Source organism: Canis lupus, chromosome 9 (assembly GCF_048164855.1).
Source record: "Canis lupus baileyi chromosome 9, mCanLup2.hap1, whole genome shotgun sequence".
Lineage (NCBI taxonomy): Eukaryota > Metazoa > Chordata > Mammalia > Carnivora > Canidae > Canis > Canis lupus.
The window spans coordinates 17,346,992-17,373,824 of NC_132846.1; the positions used below are offsets into that span (position 1 = coordinate 17,346,992).

The window sequence follows — 26,833 nt, forward strand, 5'->3', positions numbered from 1 at the left end:
TTTGACAGACATTTTTGCCAGTATGGAATTCTTATTTAAGGGGGTATTGAGGGTTTTTTGTTTAGTTTAGTTTAGTTTTTTTTCCCCATTCAGCAATTCAAATACATCATCCCATTGCTTTCTGGCCTGCAAGGTTTCTCCTGACTAATCTGCTGGAAATCTTATTAAGGATCCCTTGTACCTGAAGAGTTGTTTTTCTCTTGATGCTTCCACGATTCAATTTGTTTTTCACTTTCAATGACTTGATTATAATGTATCTTAGTATGGGCCTTGCTAGACTTGTCCTACTTGGAGTTTGTTAAATTTCTTATATTTTTATATCCTATATTTTCTCAAATTTGGGAAGTTTTCAGCCATTATTTTTTCAAATGAACTCTCTGCTCCTTTCTGTCTTCACTTTCTTTGAATCCATAATGTGTATATTAGTCCACTTGATGGCAACATAAATCCCTTAGGTCACTTTTCTTTATTATTTTTTCTTTTTGCTGCTCAGACAGTAATTTCAAGTTAACTTTGTTTAGGTTCACTGATTTCTTAATTCTGTCTGAGTCTGATGTTGAACCCTTCTAATGAATTTTTCAATTCAAATACTGTGTTTTTCAGCTCCAGAATGTCTCATTTTTTTAGATAATTGTGTTAATTTCTTTATATCCTCATTTTGATCATAAATTGCTGTCCTCATCTTGTTTAATTTTTGTTTATTTTCACCTCTATCTCATTGAGCACACTTCAAAGTCTTTTTCCAGTAAGTTTAAGGCCTGTGTTTCTTTAGGATTGGTTTCTGAGGATTTATTTTGTTCCTTCAAATAGGCCATGATTTTCTTTCTCTGTATGCCTCTGATTTTTTGTTGTGGAAAATTGGGCATCAGAATAAATATCCACATCTCCCAGTCTTTGTGGACTGGCTCTATACAGAGGACTTTGACTAATCAGAGTGGTGTGATGGCTCAAGTTTTTCTTGGTACTTTTTTTGGAGCTGTATCTTCCCTGAGCCTATGTATGCTTTTTTACCAACTCTTCTCCATACTTGTTTGCTTTAAATGTCTTTAATTTCCCTTAGAGTCTCACACTTACTTCTTTGCAGGACCTTGGATATCTGCTGCAGTCTTTTACTAATAGTTTCTTGACTCTAGACATCAGAGGCTCTGTAGTTCTCCTATAGCTTTCATTAGCCATGGTACCCACTACTGCTTTCAGCAACTTCCAACCCAATATCCAAACTGTGCCTTTGTCCCCATTAGCGGTCCACATCAGACAAGGCACAAACATATCCTTTGGGCAGCCTATAGATAGAACAGAATGTTTGAAAAAAGTCCCCCTTTTTGCTTCATCCAAGGAAGGAGCTAGGAATTGGATAGCCTCCACCCAACTGAAATCACTGTGATGTGCCAGGGAGACAGTTCCAGGAAGGGCAAGTAAAATGCCACAAAACCCTCTACCAGTATGAGCATTGTCTTTTTCTCGGTTGGAGGTTCATTTGGTTACTGCTAATCCTTAACTCATTTCTAGAATTCCCACAAAGGTTTGATTCATATGTTGGTTACTTTTTATTTCCATTGGGGAACTTGGGCCTGGAGCTTCTTAGTCCAGCCTCTTGCAGAAATCACAATCATTGTGGTTTTGATTTGCATTTTCCCGATGGTTAATGAGGTCTTATCTTTTCTTGTGTTTGTTAGTCATTTGTATGTGTTCTTTAGAGAAATATTTGTATTCTGATCCTTTGCCCATTGTTTAGTTATATGTTTATTCTTTGTATTATTGAGTTGTAACAGTTCTTTATATATTTTACATACAGGCTTTTTATCACATATCATTTGTAAAATTTTTCACTTTCTCAATGATGTCATATGGCACACAGAAGTTTTTTATTGTGATGAAGCCCATTTTATATTTTTTATTTAATGTCACTTGAATCCTTAGAAGGTTATGCTTAACCCACCATCACTAAGATTTACTCCTAAGCTTTCTTTCCTAAGATAAATTTTTACTCCTAAGATGTTTTCCCCTATGATTTTCATATTTTTGGCTTTTATACTTAGTTCGGTGATCAAGTTTAAGTTAGTTTTTCTGTATGTGTAAAGAAGGTTGTCTAACTTCATTTTTTTGTTTGTTGCAAAATCAGTCAAGTATACACTCGGAATCTCTGCATTTCACTCTATATAAACTTCACCTAAAATAAGACCTGTGCAATGGTTTGGCTTATGAGGTATGGTAAAAATCTTCTCATTTGCCTTGATATGGTTTTTTTCTACTTCTATGTCTTCTCTCCTCTGGCTTTGGAACCCTATTTTTCCTATCTAAAATCTTGCTGTCTTAATACTCTTCTTTCCTTATTATGGCCCCACTAATATTACTGTATTGCTACTGTATACCAAGCTTTTTAAAGATGTAGAGTTTGTACTTCTTAATTGGGAGTTAATTGAAAGGTATATCATTAAATAGGCATTGTTTACATTTACAGTTTTTCATCCTGGGAAACATAAATAGTACTGTTTTGCAAATCTATTTTGGAAATTAGTTATTTTTCATATACTTTTTTCAGATTTTTCAAATATTTTTATGCTCTATGCTTGTAGGTATATGAATACCTAAATATTGTTTGGTCATATGCCTTTAATTTTTAAAGGAAATTAATATGAAAAAAATAACATTTCTTTAAATGAAATTCATGATACTTATTTAATAAACCTGTATTAGATAGCTTCAGTGAACCAGGTACTAGGTTTGCCTCAAGATCATAAGTGGATGTGAGGGACAGTGCCAAGCAGATGGATAATTTAGCATGTCCAAATCAGAGCAAAGTATGCAATTGGGGAGGAATGAAAAATATGAAATGGGTCTGGATCATGAAATGCTGCTGTTATTTTCAAAACTTAGTTTTAATTCTGGAGGCAATGAGAGAGCCAATAAATGATACCAAGATAGGGTAGGTAGGACTTAGTGTGATCAGAGATGTGGTCTGGAAATAGCTCTCTGAAATATTTATGAGCTCTGAGATGCAACCTGCAAACAATGCACTCATTGGGTATGAATGAACTGAGTTAAAAGATGATAATTCTATATACTAGCTAATCCATATTCCATTCTGATCTATGTATTTTCTTATTTCAGATCTATGTACTACTTTAAAAATTATCCCTTCTAATGGAACCCTTAGAATGAATGGAACCTCTATCTCTAATTGCTCAAAGTTCAGATTTTAAAATGTCATCATTTTTTTTAAGATTTTATATATTTATTCATGAGAGACACAGAGAGAGAAGCAGAGACATAGGCAGAGGGAGAAGCAGGCTCCCTGCAGGGAGTCTGATGCTGGACTCCATCCCAGGGTCATGACCTGAGCTGAAAGCAGACGCTCAACCACTGACCCACCCAGGTGCCTCAGAATATCATCATCATTAACTTTTTCTGTAGTCCTGTTTCCATTCCTTTTGCTAATGTACATGTGTGTGTAACAGTATACATTTTTGTGATAAATTGAATTACACTGCATAAAATTGAATCCTTCTTATTAGTTGCATGACTTTAAAGAAGTTATTACTTTCTGCTTCTACCTCTATTTTATTATTAATAATATCTAACTCATAGGGTCCACATGATGATTTACTGTATAACACATGTAAAGTACTTCAAACAGGACCTGACATATACTATTTTCACTAAGAGTTGATTGATTATCATTAATAGTCTGTGTATTAACCTTTATTCTGAAATAGAGATACAAACCATGATTTTTCAAATGCACAGCTCTTTATGAAAACAACTCCTATAATAAACAGTATTACAAAAATGGTATTTTAATAACTGCATACTAAATAAATACCTGTATGTGTGTTGATACCTTTAAAAATAATTGTCATGTTTACTAATCCTTTTACTTTGTGATTTAAAATGTTTCTTTAATCTGCTTTTGAATAATTCAGTAGTTTAAAATGAGTATGGGGGCACCTGGGTGTTTCAGTGGATTAAGTGTCCGATTCTTGATTTCAGCTCAGGTCTTGATCTCAGGGTAGTGAGTTCAAGCCCTGTGTTGGGCTCCCTACTGGGTGTGGAACTTACTTTAAAAAAAAAGATATAAATTATTATATTGATTATTAAATCCCTGGTTATTTACTTTCTTATGGTATTTCTGAAATGTATATATGTAATTGAGATAAATATATATATAAATCTGTAGAAACATATCATTGCCTGGCATGTTGCTGGTATATTGTCTAGTGGATGATCAATGAATATTTGCTGAATAACTATGTTTTCTATGTGTTTATGTGTGTGTGTATATACACCATATCAGCTACAGTGTATGTAGTTTTAGACACTTGTTCACATAATTATTGTTTTTCTTTTTTAATCATTGGTATTTTTAAACCTCTAAGTATTGTTTTACTATTCAGTTAAACCAAGTTATTGATATTTTTCCAGGGCTTTGAAGAAACAAGTTACTCTTTGAATTTGAAAACTCTTTATTCCATGTTATTGCAGTGTGAGAAAAGCATTCTAGTTGTTGTTTTTAAATCTAAAATAAAGTGATTTTTAAAGATTCTTCTAAATAAAGAAGAATAAAAACTTATTTATATAATCCTAAGTGCTTCCAAACATCTGCAGTTCAAAGTACATAATTCACATTGACACCAAAGTGTAGTTTCTGTTTTGACTGGAAGAGTCTGGTATTATTTTTTGTCTGCAAAGGAAAGAATTGTATCGTATCCAAGGGGGAAGACATTTGATTGTATGTGATCACAATGATCTGTGACTGAAAACAGATTGCACAGAGGGAGAAATGGCAGCTGTTAAAAACTTACACAATATTAGAGAACTTTTTTGTTAAAAACTTAGGGCATGTTAATCTTTCAGAAAGTTCACATATAATGTAAAACAACCATAACAATGTATTGTCTGCTTGATATAATTCTTCAGAATTTACAATAGTAACAGGTGAGAGGAAATTACTGCTGAAAATAGACCTTGTATTAAATATAGGCCAAATTAAGTCTTTAAAAATTTACCATCAGTTTTTATGTTTTATATGTTTAGTTCACTCACATTGTAGAAATTGTTCTGTTTATACAGAAAAATTTAATCATCTTCTTCTTATCAGTGAACTTAGAAACCCATAGAATCTCTGAGCCCCTAAGATACTTGTACCCTGCTACAACTGTCCAGCATTTTTATCTATTTCCCCCATTCATTTATTCCTTCTCATGTTATTGTGAAGGAAATTTACCAGACATAATAATCCTTTTCATCTTTAAATTTTATTGCCTTTCTATCTAAAAGATACCAACTTTTACTTAAACATAACAAAAGTATCATCACAACAAAAATATTATCAATTAAAGAATATTGTGAAACATCTGATTAGTTTTCAAATTCCAGTGATCTCATAAATATCATAACTTTCCTCTTTGTTTTGAATTTGTATTTACTAACAATTTCACACTGCAAATGATTGAATTGACTTTAAACACTATTTTTAATTTATAAAGAAGAGAAGTCAAGTCCCTGGGCCTTTTGTACTTCATGGCCATGAAAACTGAGCCTAAGGATGCAATGTGGATAAATGCCCACAGGTTCAAAAATAGCTTTATTGTTCTTAAGGCACACTTCTCTTTTGGCTATACTATTCCACATTTTTTGGATCATATAGATAAGAAAGAAGTCTCTATCCTTGGGTTATTTCTAGTTTACTTAGGAACACAAAAAATAGGGGGTCAGACAACTTGTGACCATGATTTCTCACTCTCTCTAGATAGCCCTTAATGTTTCTACGTTTTCTCCTGTATTCTTCCTCCTTCTACTCTTTCAGCTTATAAAATCATATTCTCCAAATAAGCCCAACTCAGATATCATCGGCTCCATGAAACATTCTTTATCCCATAGCCAAAATTATCTACGCCCCCGCTTTGTAACCTCATAGGTCATGTTCAGTCATTCCATTTAAGTACTTAATATGTAATAATCCTGTATTAAAATTACTTGAAAATGTAGAGGATAATTCTAATAAAGAACATTTCTGCTAGATTGTGATGCTCACCGCTATGTCTTACTCATTTTTATGACTTGTGTCTTCATAAAACACATCTGTATTTTGGTTGCATTTGTGACCAAATACTTGAATTGTTATAGGCTAAAAGGGATAGCTATAGAGTATAATTCATAAGTCACATGTCCCTTCCAGATAAAGGCCAAATGATGTCATGTCACAAAAGTTTTGCTCAAATAATTTTTTACAATGAGATAGGTGTATTAAGTTGTCACAACACACGTTGGAATAGACATGGCAACCTGAAATGCTCTGCCACTGTATCAGTCAGTTGTATTTACAGAACTTAATTTCAACAAAACTTTATCTGCTAAATTAAATTAATATTTTAAAGTCTTGACTTTGTGATTATTATTTAACTTAATTTATGAATGTATTTTGATTTTATAATTGTATATGCATGAGGAATGTATACTCAATGTTTTATTTGTAAAACGTCATTATCTAAGTTTTATTAGGCTTTTTCATTTAAATGGGTTTGTATATAATTCAAGCAGGAGAAGTACTGTTATGGAGTCAAGAATATTATACAGGTCATAGGTAAAAGAAATCAATGTCAGATGCCCATTTGATTTATGACTGTATGTGGGTTATATTGTAATAATCACTTTTAACACATTAGGAATACTAGCCAATTGTCAAATAATCTAGAATTAATTTTTTTCTAGGTCTTGAATCAGTATGTGTATTTCCTTATTGGTTGTTACTTATATATGCTAATGTTTTTAGTTTTTGGGTTTTGGGTTTCTTTTTTTAACATAATCTCTGTATCCAACATGGGACTGAAATTCATGACCCCAAGATCAGAAGTTGCATGCTCTATCCAACTGAGCCAGCCAGGCAATCCTTAAATATTCTAATTTAAAAATAGGTGAATTAGGAAAAAAAAAAAAAAGTTAATTTTTAACTTTTTCCTGAGATGGGTTTAGTGCTATATTCCTTTAGCTAACCCCCTATATAGCTTCATATTGTTCTGATTTACAGCACATCACTTTATATCCTATACAATTATTGTGTAAAATGTTTGCTATATTTATGTGAAGATCTTATATTCAAATGGCATGGCACTTCAATTATTTTTCAACATAGATGCCCACTTAAGCTTTTATTTATAATTTTTAAAATATATTTTCATGTATTCCCAGTAGGTCAGAATGTCATTTCAATATGTTATCACTTGTTTTACTTAAAAATAAGGTTTAGTCAAAATAGAAATTAAAAACACTTGTTTCCAAACCTTGTAGCACTCTATAGTTATTCTTTTTTCCTTACAGAATTGTTTCTTTAGATGTTTCTAATATCCGTAAAACCTCTTACTGTATATTTATGATAATTGTTATTTTTAAAAACTTAATAAAAATGCATCACAGAATATCGTATTGTGGTTTACTTAGAACCCCATTTGATTTTTAGAAGCATGCTTTTTATTCAGCCAAAAGATATATAATAAAAACTGTTCGATCAGTGAAGAAAACATTTTTCAATGTAGTTTGATCTTAACTTTGTGAAAAAACAAGTATTTTTCTAATTTTATGATAATATTTAGATTAATAAAAGACAAAATTGCCATTGAATTGCCAGGCCACTATAAACAATATTATTTTGTTCATATTCATCATTACTTTTTAACTTACTATTCTTGTTGCAAAAGATACCTTGTCTCTTAGAGAATGCACTGGTATTATTTACATTAATTCATGTGGCTTGTTTGAAAAAAAATGCTATAACTCCTTTACTTAATGGGATTCTTCCCCTGTGGCAGTGCAAACGGCTAGAGCAGGAGCTTCATCATCTGAAAGAGCAGAACCAGACTTCAGCAAACAACATGAGACATCTGACTGCTGAAAACAATCAAGAACGTGCTCTGAAGGTAAATCTCTGTTCCTTCTTACAGGCAAATTAAGGTTGTAAGCCCTTGGTGCCAGCTTTCTGTGCTGCATATATCAGTTGTGTACATTTCAGCAGAAGTGAGCTGTGGTGTTTGCCAACAACCCCTTCTTTAAACACAGATACAGCACCCTTCTGTTATGGTATTATTTTATTTCGTGTATGTGTACATGAAAACAACGTATTTTCTGAATTTTGAGTGGTGGTACATTAATACTTTGGGTAGGTGTTCATTCTGTTTCTGATTTTATGATATATCGTTACCTTTTGTAGTTAGTAAAAAGTGGCCACACTGAAAGAAAAAAAAGAAAAACGTGAGCTTTTTCTTCACATCAATATTTATTACACTAATCTTGGATATTATTAACCCACAGAACTGACACTCCCTAAAGGGTATGTGAATATGTTTGGGAATTGAAATAGTATTTAAAATGTTACTTATTACAAAAAAAAAAAAAAAGAAAATATAGTGTACTAGAACTTGAAACAAGTGAAGTGCATGTTTCATGACAAGAGGTTCTGTTTCATTGTAATATAGGTCCAATAGTTAAGAAAGCCATCAATTCTACTAATCATATATTTTTTCTTATGGTATTTAATGGTTTTTCATCCTCCTTTGTCTTTGTCTCAATTCCTAGCATAGCACCTGTGACATAGTAGTGGTTCCTGCCCTCAAGGTGCTTACATTCTCATTAGCTGGTTAAAAACAAAAACAAAACCATATCCACAGGAAACAGAAAAGATTCATCATTGTTGTGATGGTACAGTAAGAAAAAATGTGCCATCAAGAAAATTGTGTTATAGTTTGTCATCTTAAATTCATTTTTGCTGCAAATTACAGGAGAATATTATGGCATTAGCAGTGTAACTCACTAAGCCAGAATTATCTACCAAAATTGAGAAAAATGGTGACATTTTGAAGTGAAAAAGGTTTTTCATCTATCCAAAAAGCGTGAAGTCTGGTTGAAGTCAGATTTTTCTACAAATGTGTTTAGCTTCATTTTAAATTCTCAGTGAGTAGTTAAGAGCTTATAACTTTGTTGTTATTGTTTAATGTATTTTCTCTTCTGATTTTCTCTCAAATTTATAGATAGACTAGAACAATAAATTAGAAATGTAAATTCTTGATTACTTTTTAATTACCCCAAGGAATTTGACATGATATGATTTAAATTTAGTATAATAATTTTTTCAAGTGTATACTTGCAAATCGAGAGTAACTTTGTTTTAAAGGCAGCCTCCATTGTATGTGCCAATTTATTATTAACATCAGTGAACAGATTTCATGTGCCATATATGTTATGGCTATTTCCAATAAAACAGACCTAGAATTAAAATTCTAGTTTGTTAAGTACGTAATAATACCACAGTCTTATTTTGGCTCTTTTTGTTGTGTATTTGTGTTAAATTGAATTAAATGGTACCTGCTATTTATGGAGAGAAAGAAATGCACATTTCTAACAGGTTATTAAAATTAGAAGGTTAGATTAGACCAAAAAAATTGTGAAGTTCAAAACCAAACCAAACAAAATCACTATAAAGTAGAAATCTCTATAGACTATATAAAATAATATATAAACAAAGCTACATTTTTACTCCTGACAAATACACTATGTTAAAATCTTTTCTAGTTTCTCACCTTTTTCTGCAAAAGTGTCAAATTTTCTGTTGTCTTTTAATCTTTCATAACTTCAACCATTCACTAACCAACTTAAGCTTTTTGTAGAGTAGGGATGGGAGGAAGAATTTTTTTAAACTTACCAATTTAATATTTTTAAAGCTCTAGTATTCATTTTAGCTCTTGTAAAAATGTCTGTCTTGTATAACATTGGCTTTGAATAATTTTTTAGTTATTTTATGCTCTATTTCTTCATGAGAAAACCTTAAATTCATTATATACTTATCTGCTTTATTCTGGAGCATTTTTTAAAAATTAATCTTACCTTCCAGGGATGATGTTCTTTATTTGGAGCTTTGGTTACTGCACTCTGTATCTTCAAGGTGCCACTTAAGTTATGAATAAGTTTATTACCAAGCTATTTGACAAATCAACTTTTGGTCTCACCAGTATGCCTGTCTTTTATCATCTACTTACAAGTATCATTTTTTTGTTAACTCATTCAGTATTTAGTTAGTATCTAAATAAGCTTTAGGAAGAAATTTAAAAAAGAATCACTGTCTCTAGGAGCTTTTGGTCAGTCAATAATATTTCTAGTATTTTATTATATATAGTACTATTGATATCAGTAAAAGGTAAACTAGACTAGAATAAGAGCTGGAAAATATATGCTTTATTTACTTGTGTAGTGGTGAAATTCATAAAGGAAATAGTAGTAGAGATATGTTTGGGAAAAATCCAAGTTAATGGTCATACATTATATAGAAATTTCCAATTGATTATGGCAAATATATAATTAGCATACAAGGAAATACTTTTTTAATATTACAGTGCTGTTCAAATAATAAATCATTGTTTATTCTAATAACCTGGAAATTCTTTCTAAATGATTCTTTATGGTAGAGCATAAAATTAGATTTTTGGTGATAATATAGGCATTATTTTTGAAGTAGCATGGAATTTATACTAGCTAAATTTGCTAGCATGGCATTTTTCCCCTACTTTTATAATGTTTGCAGTTTTTCCTGTTAGCAAGTAAAACACAATGGTACATATAGAATGAAGGGCTAAATTTATTTATTTATTTATTTATTTGAAGGGCTAAATTTAAACCGAAACTAATCTATACCTTGAGAGTTACTTAAAAAAAAAGCTTATTTTCTCATTTAAATAAAATAAATATTACCAATTTATGTTAAGAAATTGGTTCTTGAAGAACACAGTTTTGGACATTTAATGTTTTTAAATAAATTTACATTAGTCATAAATATGCAGACATCAGGCTTAATAAAAAATTTCACATATACTACTTCTTTTTCCTCTTTCATTGTATTTACTTATCTTCTTTATCATACATCCTCCTACAGTTGGATTTATCCACTGTAATTCCTTCCATTGAAAGCCTTTCTTTCTTAGATTATAAGTGACCTCTGATGATTCAACCTGTGAAACTTATTCTTTATCTTAGTATAACAGTCAATGTAACTAGAACACAATTCCATTTTGTTGGGCCCACCCTTTTGAAATACTTTCCTATAGTTCTCTATTGCTATATTGTTACCATTTTTTCTTTGATTACTATTTAGCTGGTGCCTCCTTTTCTTCCTATTTTCAAGTTATGTGATTAGTCCCTTATTCTTTAAAAACAAACAAACAACTTTCTTCTTTTAGGGCAGTTGTAATTTCACAGCAAAGTTGAGCAGAGAGTGCAGAATCCCCACGTACCTCCTGCCTTCACACATATACATACCCCCAGCATTCAACACCTGATTGCTGTATCTGTTACAGTCCATAAATCTATGTCTGTATAACTCATAGTCCATAGTTTGCATTAAGGGTCACTCTTAGTAAAAAAAAAAAAAAAAAAAAAAGGGTCACTCTTAGTGACTTAATTCTTAGTTCTGTACCTTCTTCCATGCATTCTAGCAAATGTACATGACATTTAGCTACCATTGTAGTATCATACAGAAGAGTTTCACTCTAAAAATCCTCTGTACTCTATTTATTTTTCTCTCCTCCTAATACTTGCCAGCCATTAATCTTTTTACTGTCTCCATAGTTTTATCTTTTCCAGAATATCATATAGTTGGAATCATGAAGTAGGTATTCATTTCAACTTTCACCAAACTTTTGATGGCTTCATAGATCATTTGTTTTAGTATTTCATATTGCATTTTCTGGGTATATACAGTTTATTTATCTGCTCACCTACTGGAGGATATCTTGGTTGATGCCAGATTTCAGCAGTTATGAATAAAGTTGCTATAAACATTCGTTTGCAGAATTTTTTGGACGCACATTTTTCAAGTCATTTGGATAAATACCAAGGATTGCAGCTGCTGTGTTATAAAGGAATATAGTTAGTTTTGTAAGAAACTGCCAAACTGTCTTCCAAAGTAGCTGTACCATTTTTCATTCCTTCCAGTAATGAATTTTTGTTGCTTCATTTTCTCATCAGCATTTGGAGTTTCTTTTATTGTAGCCTTGTTTGTTCTAATTTCATCCATTTCTACAATATCACCTATTATTTATGTCCTAATGACTACCCCTTCTGCCCTTCTACTTAGATATCTTAATGTTTCCTTAACCTCAACAAGTTTGAAAACAAATCCCTAATTTGACTCCCTAAGCCTTTTCTCCCTGGAAAGGAGTCAGGACCTGAGACTAACACTATTGACTGTATAACTTAACATTTATTCCCAATCATATTCTCCTTTGTTTGTCTTTACTATAGAAGCAGGAGAAGTTAAATACTTTCTCAGCCTTTCTTTTTGCCAATGCAACATAAGAGGAATTCAGCAGGAGTGAGAGAAGTTGGAGTGTCTCAGGAAAAGTTATTGTTTTCCTCACATAGGACAGATAAAACAGGCATCATTTCTTTTTTCTTATTACCTTTAAACACTTCCTTGCTGCCTGAAGTGCAGCAACCATTTTATAGCCATGAAGAAAACACTGAGAGAAGCTGGCCATTAACATCAATTGAGCCCCTTAGCCAGTGAGCTACTTTGAGAACATTAAGGCCTCATACCCTGATTTCTTTTTCTGGTGGTAGACATGCCCTGCATTTTAAATTACGCTGAATATTTTTGTCTTATTTTAAAAAATATTTATTTATTCATGCGGGACAGAGAGAGGGCGGAAGAGACATAGGCAGAGGGAGAAGCAGGTTCACCATGAGGAGCCCGATGCAGGACTTGATCCCAGGACCCTGGCATCATGACCTGAGCTGAAGGCAGATGCTCAACCAGCTGCCCCACCCAGCTGCCCCAGTTTTCTATTGTTTACTTCCAAATTGGTCAAATAACATCTCTTAATCAGTGATACCACCATGTAGGCTAATATAGTTGATGTAATTTTCATAGTCTTTTTAAACCTGTCATCCACCACAAAGCAGTGAAACATCCAATACTATCAATTCTATAAAAATGATTTTTCTCCTATTTTCCCTCCTCTGTTTTTATTATCCTACCCTACTTCAGGTTCATGATCTAGATGATAATAGTACAGACATACCTCGTTTTATTGTGCTTCACTTTATTGTATTTTGCAGATAACACATTTTCTGCAAATTGAAGGTTTGTGGCAACCCTAAGCCAAGCACGTCTGCTGGAGCCATTTTTTCAACACCATTTGCTCACTTTGTGTCTCTTAGTCACATTTTGGTAACTCTTATAAAATATCTCGAGGTTTTTCATTAGTGTTATATTTGTTATAGTGATCTGTGATCAGTGATTACAGCTCACTGAAAGCTCAGATGATGGTTAGCATTTTTTAACAATAAGGTATTTTTTAATTAAGGTATGTACCTTGTGTCTTTTTAGACATAATGCTATTGCATACTTAACAGATTATAGTAATAGCATAAACATAACTTTTATATGCACCAGGCAATACATTCATTTAACTACTCTATTGCAACATTCGCTTTATTGCGGAGATCTCTAACCAAACCCATAATACTTCTGAGGTATGCCTGTACCTTCCTAACTTTTCTGACTATAGTTTCTCACCTGTCTAACCAGTTGTCACTTTCATTAGCTATAATTCTAAAACACAAGTGACACTTTGCTATTCAAAAACATTCACTGTCTTGCATTTTCAACACTGCGAGAAAATAGAGATATCCTGGATGACTCTTCTGATAAAAACAGTGCAAACGGATGGCTAAAATTTTATAATTTAAATATATTTTACAACATCATAGAGAAGACAGGAAGATAAAGAATTTACAAAAACTTAAAACAAAGTAGAAATGGGGGGTGGGAGATGGAGGTGGGAGGGGAACATGAGAAGTAAGTGATTGCCTAAGGTTGTCTTTCACCCTGAGAGCATTTGTCAAACCTTGGTGAATTTTCCATTTTAATGGTTTGAAGGGCAAGACAAACAAGAGATAGAGCCTGGAGCCTGTTTAAGCCAGAGAATGTAATGAGATATCCTCTCTTAAAGCTGGTATCATAATGGCCACACCATTAGTGTTTAGGTGAACAAGAGTCAAGTGCTTGCTACAAAATGAGGTAACAAAGGAATTTGACTTTCTTGACTGTGGAGGGGGTGAAATCTCTGAGAATTCATCTTCCTTGGCCAGCTTTCAGGCAGGTTTAGAACTACACAGGTTGCCTGAATTCTTGCTATTTGTGTAGTTCTAAAAGCTGAGGATTTAATTGAAGTAGTCCTACCCTGGAGGGGCCCATAGACAACAGACCAAAGCAAATTACCTTCCATGTAGCCTGTAAGATTTCTTACAAATAAAATTTCGAAGACCCGGAGCTATCAAAAAACACGTAAGAGAAAAAGGCACTTTTAATGAAAGTTAGTGAAAACACAAGGTGACAGAATCATATACTTGAACAACAAATAGTTCAGGTACTCTAATTACTAGTCACAGAATATAACGTAAGTGTTTGAGTAATCTCTTTAAAAACAGATACTTGAAAATAAGAGTAAGGAAAAATGACCAAAAGTGATCAAGTGAATTTGGGAAAACTAATGAGATTGAATTTACAGAAATTAATAATTAAAGTTAAATAGCAGATAGGTTTAACTGCAGACTATATACAATATAAGAAACTGCTAGTGAACTAGAAGATAGATCTAACCAAGTATGGAAATGGAATCTAGAGAGACAAAGAAATGAAAAATATACACTAAAAGACACAAAAGATTGAGTGAAAAGAGCTAAAATAAACATTTAGAATTCTAGAATAGATAATATAGGGAAAAAGGAAAAGCAAGATACAAAGAAATCATGATTGAGTATCTTCCAGAATTGTTAAATGACAAAAGCCTTAGATCTAGGGATATCAAATGAATTCCAGGTATGACATATTAGAAGAAACTGCAGAACACTGAAGCTAATGCTCTTAAAAACAACCATTAGAAAAGACATATTTAACAAAGGAATGGCATTTGGCCTTCACTGATTTCTCAGTAGTAATAATGGAATAGTATCTTAAATACCCTGAGAGCAACAATGGGAATAATTCCTTAAATATACATAGAGAAAGTAACTATCGAGAGCAAGAGTGAAATAATGCTCAGATAAATAAAAGATTTAAGTTGCTTTATATTATATGTAGAGTATAATCCAAACCTCCTATTTTAATACTTAAGAATTTAAGACTCCACTTACAACTTTTGCCTGTTTTAATTTTCCTTCTTCTCTTTCATTCACTTTCTTTTTCACTTTTTTTTTTCTTACCATTTCTCTTTGTAGTCTTGATAAACCCTAACCATCCCCCACTACTTCCTAAATGTGTCATGTGTTTTTATTTCCTCTGGTCTTCTTCTGTTATGAGTTTTATTTAATTCTGTCTCTAGTATGTAGTTGATTGCTTACATGTTATCTCTAAATCAGAAATTTCTTGAGCATAAGGGATCATAGCCTTTCAGATTGCTGTTCGCTTGGAATTTAGCACATTATTGAACCCATTACATAATCAGTAAGTTTTTTAAACCAGAAATCCGTTTTAATCTATCCTAGTTGAAGTCAATATATTAAGTATTTACTACGTTCAAGACATGGAAGATAAGGAATTATTCTGGAATAATGTCTTCATAGTCACTAACTGGGCCCACCTAAAACTCTCTAAAAAGATTTCCATCTTGTGCTTAAGTTTCTTCACACAAGAATTGAACAATGCAGTATCAGAAATTCTAGTTTTTTACTATTGACGTAAAAATATCAATAGAAGAGATTTTTGTTTATGCATTTTTTTCCTTTGCTATTTAGCATTCACTGAAGGATAAGCTCTTTTAAGAGACTGAGTAAATAGCAAGCACTATTCACTACATTTGATAGTAAATAATATTTCTTATGATGAAATCATATATTGAGATGAATTATTAGTTGCTTGCCTATATTGGCCATGTTAATGGACTGTCTTTGATATGCCCAGATGTTACCACCCTTCTATTGTCTGTGGGATATGGCTTTAGATTATTTTCTAGTGAATAACTATCAGTAGTAGATCTGGAATTTAAAATCCTGAATTTCCCCATTCACTAGCTACATAGCATTGGGAATGTCTGGATATTGCCTCCCACATTTATAAGATAATGAGAGCAAATATATTGTACAACTGAGAAAATATATAGATAATCTAAAAAGTTGGACAGATTATTCCATATGGTATGGTAGTAGAAAGAACATTTGTGTAGGTATCAGACACTTGTTTTCTTGTACATGAACAAACTGTACATGAACAAACTGCTTGTACATGAACTGTACATGAACTGTACATGAACAAACTGCTGTACATGAACAAACTATATGATCTTGTCAAATTATTTTACATCTTTAAAATGAGGAGGTTGAATAACATTCAGTGTCATTTAAATTAGAAAATGTGATTTTATAAATTTTTAGTGTTATATCATAGATACATATTTATGAACTGATAAATTCAGGCCCATAGATTCTGCATTAAGGGAAGAACAGTCCATTTTAAGCTAGTATGGTCTTAGGTAGGATGACCATATAATTTATCTTTAAACTAAGACATTTTGAGCACCTGGCTGGCTCAGTGATTGAGCATCTTCCTTTGGCTCAGGTCATGATCCTGGGGTCCTAGGATCAAGTCCTGCATCGGGCTCCCCGCAGGAGCCTGTTTCTCCCTTTGCCTATGTCTCTGCTTCTCTTTTTGTGTCTCTCATGAACAAATAAATAATTTTTTTAAAAATAAAATAAGACATTTTTTAGAACAAAAGAAATATAGTTAAAAATTATACCAGGACAAAGGATTGTGGCTACAAAGGGATGGGACAATGGATCCTTTAGTAATGGAACAGTTCTGTGTCTTTGCTTGTGGTCTTGGTTACATCTACATGTGATAAAATTGCATAGAACTACATCCACACACACACACACACACACACACGCATGCATGTGAGGCTAGTGAAGGCTAAATAAGCTGTATGGGTTGTGCCACAGTGTCAGTTTCCTGATTTAGGTATTATACTGGGATTATGCAAGATAGTAACCACTAGAGGAGGTCAGATACAGGGTGCATGGGATCTATGCATCTGGGTTTTTTTTAACTTCCTATGAATTTATAATGATTTCAAAATAAGTCATTTTTTTTAAGTGAGGCATTAATGCAGCTCATGATCAAGGAGAGGAATTACATAAGAGCACGAATACCAGGAGGCAAGGATCCTTAGGGGCCAGGTTAAAGGCTGCCTAGCACACCTTGGATGTATAGAAGTACCCCAATTTAATACCCCAAGCTCATGAGTACCCTAAGCTCATGAACTTACCCTGAAAACCTGCTCATTCTTCAGGCTCTGTCTGAAAAGAGCATCTCTACCCTAGTGGTGACTTAGCCCCAAATCCCAGAGTTAACCTTGATTTCTCTTTCTCTCTCACACTCCACATTCCATCTGTAAAGAAGTTCTCTTGGCTTTACTTTTTTGGTGCATATCAAGAGTCAGTCACTTCTCATAACTTCCAGTGCTACTCTTATCTTTCAGGCCTCCATCATCTCCTTGCCTGGATTATTGCAAAGCCTATTAATGATTTTTTTATTTCCATCCTTACCTGCTTTATTCTCAACACAGTCTGCAGGACAATCCTATTAAAATATAAATTAGATTACATGACTCCTCTGCTAAGAACCTTTAAGTGGCCTGCCATTTCACTCAGAGGATAAACCTACAGGACTTATTTTTTTTAAGATTTTATTTATTTATTCATGAGAGACACAGGGAGAAGCAGAGACATAGCAGAGAGAGAAGTTTCCTCACAGGGAGCCTGATGTGGGACTCGGTACCCAAACTGGGATAATGCCCTGAGCCAAAGGCAGATGCTCAAGTGCTGAGCTGCTCAGGCATCCCCCTACAGGGCTTCTTGATCTGGCCCTCACTTGGCACCATCCTGAACTTTTAGTCACACTCCTCTCTCTTGCTGTTCCACAAACATACCAGGCACACTTGCACCTAAAGGTCTTTATACTTTCTGGTCCTATTCCGAAGCATCACTCACCCCCTCAAATATTCACATGGCTTATTTTCTTAACCCCTTCAGTTCCATTCAAATGCCCCGTTGCAGTGAGGTTTTCACAAGCATTTTCCCTATCCCCTTCCCTGCTTTTACTCTAGAGTACTTATGTTCTAAGAAAGTATACATTTTACTTATTTATTACATTTATTGTCTATTTTCTTGATAGAAATGACTGATCTATGATACCTAAGATTTTTGTTTACTTTGTGCACTTCTGTATCTATATGATGTTAAAAACACTTAACAGTAGGTCAGAAATTCTGACCAACTGTAACTGTTAACAATTTGTGTGGCTGTACTTATGCATAGCAGATAAAAAACAGCTCTGACTGGGTTTCCTACAAATACACATGGCAGCCACTGAATATCTCTCAAGTTAATTCCACACATGCAACTTAGTATCTAGCTTTCCCTACTTAACACTTCATAAGCATTTTCCAGTATACTTACTCTATAAATATCATCTTAATGTACTACATAATTTGCAGTGGGCGGATGCACCATAATTTTAACTCTTCCCTTAAGATTGAATATTTAAGTTGCTTGTAGTTTTGCATTCTTATTAACGCAGTGGTTCCTGCTCCACAGGAAAAAAAAAATCACTTTCAACTCTTTTTCAGCCATTTAATTTTGTATCTGTACTATGTTTCTAAGTGGAAAGCTCATAGTTTTCTTTCACTTTTTGTTATTATTGATTGACTTCTTTCTATGAAGATGAAGATTTAGCTTTCTGTTACAGTAGTGCTTGGTATTTACATTTTTATAATGTTCTTAAGTGACCATATAGTATTCTTCAGACATATCGGCAAGAATTATGTTTTATGTCGTGACCCAAATATAGAAACATACACATATTAAACTAAAGCAAAATAAAATGCAGGGAAATAATACTCTATTGACATATGTGTATTCAAACATTTTAAATTCTGTTTAGTTTTTTTTTTTTGAAACCTAATTTTGGTTGTGACCCTCTCTAAATTAACTGGGTGACAATTCTCTCGTGGTTTTTTTTTTTTTTTTTTTTTGTATTTCTGCCTGTTTTGTGAGCAGAGATACAGTTGACCTTTGTTCTAAAATATGTTCTGGAGGATATTTGCTTAGAGAACATCTTGAAAGATAGAGATAGTATTTTCCTTTGTAGCAGAAGGCAGATTTGTTTACTGTCCAATATAATAAAAATAATGTCTCCCTCTGAAGCAGATGTCCTGTAAGTTAGCTTGCAGTATATTATAAAGGTTTGGCTTCCCTGAGTTTGGAGTTCTTCAGCTATAATGCAATCCCACTATGTGTGCAGTATCCAACTGCTCCCCTTCATATTGTCCCCAGGGGAATTGGGGAGCAAAGACTACCAATACAAACATGAAGCTTATGTGTATGTGCTGTGTCTGAGTAAAGTTCTTTGGAATGCAGAATTGTTGTCTTCTGCCACTATATGTGAAACTGGCAGGCTAATTTGTTAGCCTACAAGAAGAATAAAAATATTTCATCCTTTACACCCTTCACAGTTCCTTTATTTTTCAATATTTTGTCATCCTCTTAATTATAGTCTGGAGTTATTTGTTTGTATAGTGTATCACTAATACACTCTCTACTTGAGATTAATATCTTGTTAATACATTCAAATATTTCCAGTGACCTAAAACTATTACATCTATCTATCTATCTATCTATGATCTATTATATGTCTGTCTATCATCTACCTGAACTGATTGTTTTATTGGATATACTGCCCTTGGAGTCTACCTTCAGTGTTATTTGGTGGCTTCCTTTAGTTTTTCCTGTATTGGATCACCTGTTTCCTGCATCTCATTTTTCTCCTGCTTGACTTATTCTTTCACTTTGTTGGAGCATATTTTCTAACAGTTTCCTGCAAATGGATATATGTGAATTAAATTTTTAAAGACTGTATGGTATTTTTTTCAAGATAGATTTCCAGAAGCAGAGTACCTGAATAACAAGATGAATATTTAAATTCAGATTCCTAGATTCACTTTTAGAGTTACCGAAGCAGAATATTTGACAAAAGACCCAAAAAGCTTGCACTTTTAGTATTTTTAAGGCTTCTAAAAATTGAATTACTCTTTTAAAGTAAGTGGAAAATATCAGAAAGGGAGACAGAACATGGAAGACTCCTAACTCTGGGAAACGAACTAGGGGTGGTGGAAGGGGAGGTGGGCGGGGGGTGGGGGTGACTGGATGGCGGGCACTGAGGTGGGCACTTGATGGGATGAGCACTGGGTGTTATTCTGTATGTTGGCAAATTGAACACCAATAAAAAATAAATTTATTATTAAATAAATAAATAAATAAATAAATAAATAAATAAATAAATAAAATGTATACATCCATTAAAACCGCAGTGAGCTACTATGTTATACCTATTAGAATGGCTAAATAAAAAAATACAATACCAAATCTTGAGGAGATGTGCAGAAACTGTATCTCTCAAATTCTACTGGTGGAAATGTAAAATGATACAGGTACTCTGGGAAACAGTTTACCAGTTTCTTATAGAAATATGTTTAACAGAGGCACCTGGGTGATTCAGTCAGTTAAATGTCTGCCTTTGGCTCAGGTTATGATTTCAGGGTACTGGGTTCGAGTCAGGCTTCTTGCTCAGCAGAGTGTGTGCTTCTCCCTCTTCCTCTGCCCCTCCCCCCCACTAATGCTCTCTCGCTTTCTCTCCCTTGCTCTTGCTCTCAAATAAATAAAATCTTAAAATAAAAGAAGGAGAAGGGGAAGGGGAAGGAGAAGGAGAAGGAATACATATACATTTAACATAACCCAGCTATTACACTCCTGATTCTTACCCTAGAGAAATGAAAATTTATGTTCACAAAAATCATATACAGAAATATTCATAGCAGCTTTATTGGTAATTGGCCAAAACTAGAAATAAAGCTAGATATCTTTTAGTAGGTCACTGGATCAACATCCACACAATCAAGTATGACCTGGCAATAAAAAGGGACTTAATTGGCATATGGAACACCTTTGAAAGTTCTCATTATGTTGAATTAGAAAAGCCAGTATTAAAGGGTTATACCCATATGATCCCAATTATAACAATCCCAAAGTGACAAAATCATTATGATGGAGAACAGATCAATGGTTTCTTGGAATTACAAAGAAGAGCTTGAGTAGGACTATTAAAGTCTAACAAGTTTCTGTGTAGTGTTGTAACAGTTCTGTAGTCCAATTTTGTAATATTAAAATGTCATAAAATTATATACCAGAAAAGGAAGGTGGGAGGGAGGATGTAAAAACAGATGAAATCCATATAAGATCTGTATCTGCATTAATAACATTGTATCAATGTCCATTTCCTGGTTTTGACAGTATACTATTGTATATATATAATATTATCACTGGGAGAAGTTAGGTGAAGGCTATATAGGAACTCTGTACACTTTGCAAGTTCTTGTGGATCTTGAATTAACAGAAGTTATTTAAAAAGTTATGCATGCTCACCACAGCCAGTGAAATAAATGCTAAAACACATAAAGAAAACTTTAATAATATCCCTCTACCCCAGCCTTGATATTGTCCATGTGTGCCTAGCGGAGCAGTGTGGGAAAGAGCCTACTAGTAATTGCAAGCCCCTTTTGTCAGAGATTTCTGAGAGCTCTGTGTGATAGCTGGCCATTCTTCCTAGGTTCTGTCCAAGGTAAGCTAGTCTGTGCATCCCATTTCTCCTTGGGAGTCTTGTCCCTCACTGAAATAAAGACTGGTTGCCCTGTGAACTTAGCTCTCTAATGAGCTGTAGAAAATTTATGACTCTCTGTATGTTGTATAGCTTTAGTTAGAGCTTACAAAGAATGAATGAACAGTTTACAAACAACTGTTCTAGCTTTCTGCATCCGAGGTATGAGCATTATCTCTACTATTGGATTTTGATAAATACTGTTTTGTCATATTTAAGTAGTTTCTTTCAAGGATTCTTAAAAAGGTTTTATTAGTGGATATAACAAGTTTTCATGAGTTCTTGATATTGAACAATTCCTTTAATAAACTCTTGGATTTGATTTGTCATTGTTTTCCTGAGAATTTTATGAATTATATCTCTAGTCATCTGCCTTCACTGTTACTAATACTTTATATATGATAAAGTATTTAAACCTGAAAGTGACCCTCTGACATAGATGTTATGACTATTCCTAATTTTATAGGTGAAGAAGAAACTGAGGAATATGTGTTAACTAACTTAACATTATGAATAGTAACAATTGGTAGACCTTAGTCTAAATCCAGACAGATCAGAACTCTCCAAAATTCACACTCTTGAGAATAAATAAAATTGACCTGGGATTTCTTGTTCTGTTTTAGTTTCTCACTGTCAGAGGTTTGATCAGAGTGAGTTTGAATTTTTTTTCAAATGTTCAGTGGGTGTGTGTGTGCATATATGTGTGTATATGAATATAAATAAATCTATGTATTTGTCTGTTTATGACTTCCTCAATTTTTTCCTTGATTTTTGTTTGCTTTCTCTTGGTCCTTTGTCCCTGCATTTTGTTTTGTTTGCATTTTACAGCTTTATTGATACATATTTCATATACAATAAAATTGACTTATTTAAAGTGTACTATTTTTAATAGTATATTCACAGAGTTCTTCAACTATTACTGCAAACTAATTTTAGAAAATTTTCAACACCGGACGCCTGGGTGGGTGGCTCAGCGGTTGAGCATCTGCCTTTGGCTCAGGGTGTGATCCTGGGATCCGAGATCGAGTCCCACATTGAGCTCCTTGCAGGAAGCCTGCTTCTCCCTCTGCCTATATCTCTACCCTCCTCTCTCTCTTTCTCTCTCTCTCTCTGTCTCTCTTTCTCTCTCACTCTCTCATGAATAAATAAATAAAATCTTTAAAAATATTTTTTTTCAACACCTGACAAAAACATCACATACACATTAGCTGTCATTTCCCCATTTCTTCCAATATCCTTCTCCTAGTCCTAAGCAACCACTAATCTGCCTTCTATCTTTATAGATCAGTCTATTCTGGATAATTCATATAAATGAAATCATACAATATATGGTTAAAGAAAGACTGGCTTCTTTCACTAAGCAAAATATTTTCAAGGTTTATGCATTTTATACCATGTATCATTACTTCATTTCTTTTTATTGATACATGATGTTCATTGTGTAGATACACTATATACTGATATCAATTCATTATTATCTCATGGACATTTAGGTTTGTTCTACCTTGGGGCTATTATGAATAATGTTGCTATGAACATTTATGTACAATTTTTGTTTGGACATACATTTTAATTTTTCTTAGTTACATACCTAAGAGTAGAATTGGTGGGTCATATAGTAACTCTGTGTTTAGCATTTTGACAGATTGCCAAACCATTCTCTTAGTGGCTGCTCCATTTTACATACTTACCAACCATGTATAAATTTTCTACATCCTCACCAACACTGTCTTGTCTTTTCTATATAGCCATCCTAGTGGATGTGAGGTAGTAGTCTCTCATTGTGGTTTTAATTTGCACTTTCCCAATGAGTAATGATGTTGACCATCTTTTCATATACTTACTGGTCATTTGTACATTTTTTAGAGAAATGTCTGTCAGATCTTTTGCCCATTTTTGTTTTTTGTTTTGTTTTGTTTTTGTTTTTGTTTGTTTGTTTTTTGCCCATTTTTGAATTGGGTTATTGTCTTTTCATTGTTGAGTTAGAAGATTCCTTTATATATGCTAGATACAAGCACCTTGTCAGATATATGATTTGCAAATAGTTTTCCCATCCTGTAGATTGTCTTTTCACTGTTTTTGATTGTGTTCTTTATTAACAAAAGCTTTTAATTTTGATTAAATTTAGTTTTTTTTTTTCTTTTGGTTGCTAGGACTTTTGGTTCCGATTTAAGAAGGCTTCACAAACTCAGAAATCACAAAGATTTACACCTGTGTTTTCATCTAAGAGTTTTATAGTTTTAGCTCTAACATTGACATCTATCACCAATTTTGAGTTAATTTAGAGATGTTGTATAAACTAGGGTTCAAATGCTTTCTTTTACATGTGGATATCTAGTTGTCTCTATATCATTTGCTGAAAACAACAACAACAATAATGATTCTTTCCCTATTGGATTATCTTGACACCCTCCTCAAAAGTTGGTTGGCCATATATATGAGAGTTTACTTCTGGATTCTAAATTTCCACTTTGTTTTTTCTTTTTTAATTTTTTTAATTTTTTTAATAATAAATTTATTTTTTATTGGTGTTCAATTTACCAACATACAGAATAAGACCCAGTGCTCATCCCATCAAGTGCCCACCTCAGTGCCCGTCACCCAGTCACCCCCACCCCCCACCCTCCTCCCCTTCCACCACCCCTAGTTCGTTTCCCAGAGTTAGGAGTCTTTATGTTCTGTCTCCCTTTCTGATATTTCCCACACATTTCTTCTCCCTTCCCTTCTATTCCCTTTCACTATTATTTATATTCCCCAAATGAATGAGAACATATAGTGTTTGTCCTTCTCTGATTGATTTACTTCACTCAGCATAATACCCTCCAGTTCCATCCACGTTGAAGAAAATGGTGGGTATTTGTCATTTCTAATGGCTGAGTAATATTCCATTGTATACATAAATCACATCTTCTTTATCCATTCATCTTTCAATGGACACCGAGGCTCCTTCCACAGTTTGGCTATTGTGGACATTGCTGCTATAAACATCGGGGTGTAGGTGTCCCGGCGTTTCATTGCATCTGAATCTTTGGGGTAAATCCCCAACAGTGCAATTGCTGGGTCGTAGGGCAGGTCTATTTTTAACTCTTTGAGGAACCTCCGCACAGTTTTCCAGAGTGGCTGCACCAGTTCACATTCCCACCCACAGTGTAAGAGGGTTCCCTTTTCTCCGCATCCTCTCCAACATTTTTGGTTTCCTGCCTTGTTAATGTTCCCCATTCTCACTGGTGTGAGGTGGTATCTCATTGTGGTTTTGATTTGTATTTCCCTGATGGCAAGTGATGCAGAGCATTTTCTCATGCGCATGTTGGCCATGTCTATGTCTTCCTCTGTGAGATTTCTCTTCATGTCTTTTGCCCATTTCATGATTGGATTGTTTGTTTCTTTGGTGTTGAGTTTAATAAGTTCTTTATAGATCTTGGAAACTAGCCCTTTATCTGATATGTCATTTGCAAAAATCTTCTCCCATTCTGTAGGTTGTCTTTTAGTTTTGTTGACTGTATCCTTTGCTGTGCAAAAGCTTCTTATCTTGATGAAGTCCCAATAGTTCATTTTTGCTTTTGTTTCTTTGTTTTTTCTTTTTAAAGATTGTTTTGGCTGTGTCAGTTTTGATGCTAATGTTAGTAGCTTAACAAATGGCATCATTTCTGTTTTTAACTGTGGTTTTGACAAGTTTAAATTTTTTTAAAAAGATTTTTTTATCTATTTATTCATGAGAGACACAGAGAGAGAGAGGCAGAGACATAGGCAGAGGGAGAAGCAGGCTCCCTGTGGAATACCGATGCGGGACTTGATCAAGAGTAACTTACCAATGTGTCACTTAGATTATGCATAAGTTACATAATGAGAAATATAGTGGCAGGGAATTAGTTTGAGAAGGGAGAGATTGATGCCAGATCTTGTACAAGTTGTAGTTCAAATTACTGAAGTGTATGGAAATACTCAGAGGTCTGATTTAGAAGAAGTGAAATCAATGGAACAATGGTGATTTCCAGTATTTTTCTTTTGGTGCACAAAAATAAGTGGTTCAGAAAGGAGATTGAGAAGAAATAGATGGAAAGATGACTACGGGATGCATGGGTGGCTCAATGGTTGAGCCCTTCAGCTCAGGGCATGATCCCAGTCTGGGGAATGAGTCCCTGTGAGAAGACTGCTTCTCTTTCTGCCTATGTGTCTGCCCCTCTCTGTGTGTCTCTCATGAATAAATAAATAAAATCTTTAAAAAAATCAAAAGATGACTGAGAGGTTGCATTATGATAATTCAAAATAGAATAAAACTCCATGAAGGGAGTGGTTTATAGTGTCAGATGCTACAAAGAAATCTAGTAAAATCAAAGTGTCCATTTGATTTGGCAATTAAGAGGGTAGTGCTATGTTTGTCATTACAGTTTCAATTCAGTGGCTATGATGGTAGCCTTGAATCTAGTAAACTGCAGAGTACATGGAAAGTTGTCAGAAAAAATATGTTATTTTTTGAGGCACTTCTTTATGAAGTAAAAATGCGCAGGTTAGAATATAATGGGAATGGAACACCGAGGATAATTTATTTCAAAGAATAGAAATTATTGCCAACATTTTCTCATTCTTGTGTAAGAAGTCTCATATGTAACTGTCCAACCTGAAGCTAGCTAGTGGCACCTTTTTGTCCTGATTCAAGAAGATTGCTAAGTCAGATAATAAATTAACAATTTGGAATTAGGAACCTTTAATAATTTGGAATTGGTAAACTGAGAGGGAAGGAGCTGTCAGTTTTGAATGCTGAGCCAGATCCTGAGGTAGACTTAGGCCTAGGTACTCTGCTGTAGGCCTCGTGCAATCTGAAGTTAGGAAACAGCCAGTCGGAAAAGTCAGAGTCACTGTATCAGAAAACACAAAATTCTGAGTAAAGGAAGTGGAGAGAAATTCTGTGCTGGTTCCTAACAGCATTCTCTTCCCATGCCAGACTTTGTTTTCCACACAATACATTTTCCTTGAAAGGATGCCTTTCCTTATAACACACAAGACTGGCAGCTAGACCAGGTTTACAGTCTTTGCATACCAAATGGGGAATTGCTATGACAGCATTCATTACAGTTTCTCTGAAAG

General features: G+C 33.8%; 1 protein-coding gene across 27 annotated transcripts in view; it reads left to right on the forward strand.

Annotated features, from left to right (window-relative positions):
* The window catches only part of MIPOL1 (mirror-image polydactyly 1), a 329,604-nt gene that overhangs the window by 153,844 nt on the left and 148,927 nt on the right, over nucleotides 1–26,833 (forward strand). For 26 of the 27 annotated variants that reach the window (XM_072838324.1, XM_072838319.1, XM_072838315.1 and 23 more), the window contains one exon: nucleotides 7,806–7,913. The exons of the other annotated variant lie outside the window; for it this stretch is intronic. In XM_072838324.1, the coding sequence (XP_072694425.1) occupies nucleotides 7,806–7,913 (108 nt within the window). The remainder of the gene's footprint in view (nucleotides 1–7,805; nucleotides 7,914–26,833) is intronic. 27 annotated transcript variants of the gene reach the window in all.